This window comes from Plasmopara halstedii (assembly GCF_900000015.1).
Source record: "Plasmopara halstedii genome assembly, contig: Scaffold_1377, whole genome shotgun sequence".
NCBI classification, from domain to species: Eukaryota; Oomycota; class Peronosporomycetes; order Peronosporales; family Peronosporaceae; genus Plasmopara; species Plasmopara halstedii.
The window spans coordinates 1-401 of NW_020188292.1; the positions used below are offsets into that span (position 1 = coordinate 1).

Consider the following 401-nt stretch of genomic DNA (forward strand, 5'->3'; position numbering starts at 1 on the left):
TTCCTGCAGATATCTTGGCCACGGCTAAGAGTAAATCGGACCATATGGTATGGATCCGAGCTGATAAACAGAATGAAACAAAACTCAAAAGTCTTCCGCAGGTAGATACATTATCATTCGCTCGTGATCTTTGCTGATGTGTCATATACTCTATTATTCTGTTTCGTAGAACGTTGTACTGTATGTGCTTAATAATCACCGCTTTCCGAAATGGCAATACGGTTATGATAGTAGCGTTACAAGGACGCAGCGAGACATGACGCATCATCTGGTTGTATACGTATTTCAGCTCATTGAGAGCAAATCTGACTGTAAAGTGATTAAAGCATCCGTGTTAGCTCGGCACGAATCGCCTGGATTTTCACTATTTTCTCACAGGCGGTCAGGCAATAGCTCCCGTG

General features: G+C 42.9%; 1 protein-coding gene across 1 annotated transcript; it reads left to right on the forward strand.

Moving 5' to 3' along the window:
* Positions 1-44: 44 nt before the first annotated feature.
* PHALS_01339 (uncharacterized protein) lies at positions 45-393 on the forward strand (the record flags this gene model as incomplete). The annotated part of the gene is made up of 3 exons (XM_024715716.1): positions 45-101; positions 170-316; positions 379-393. 3 exons carry the CDS (start codon positions 45-47, stop codon positions 391-393), a joined length of 219 nt encoding a protein of 72 aa, XP_024581386.1.
* Between the last annotated feature and the right edge of the window lie 8 nt (positions 394-401).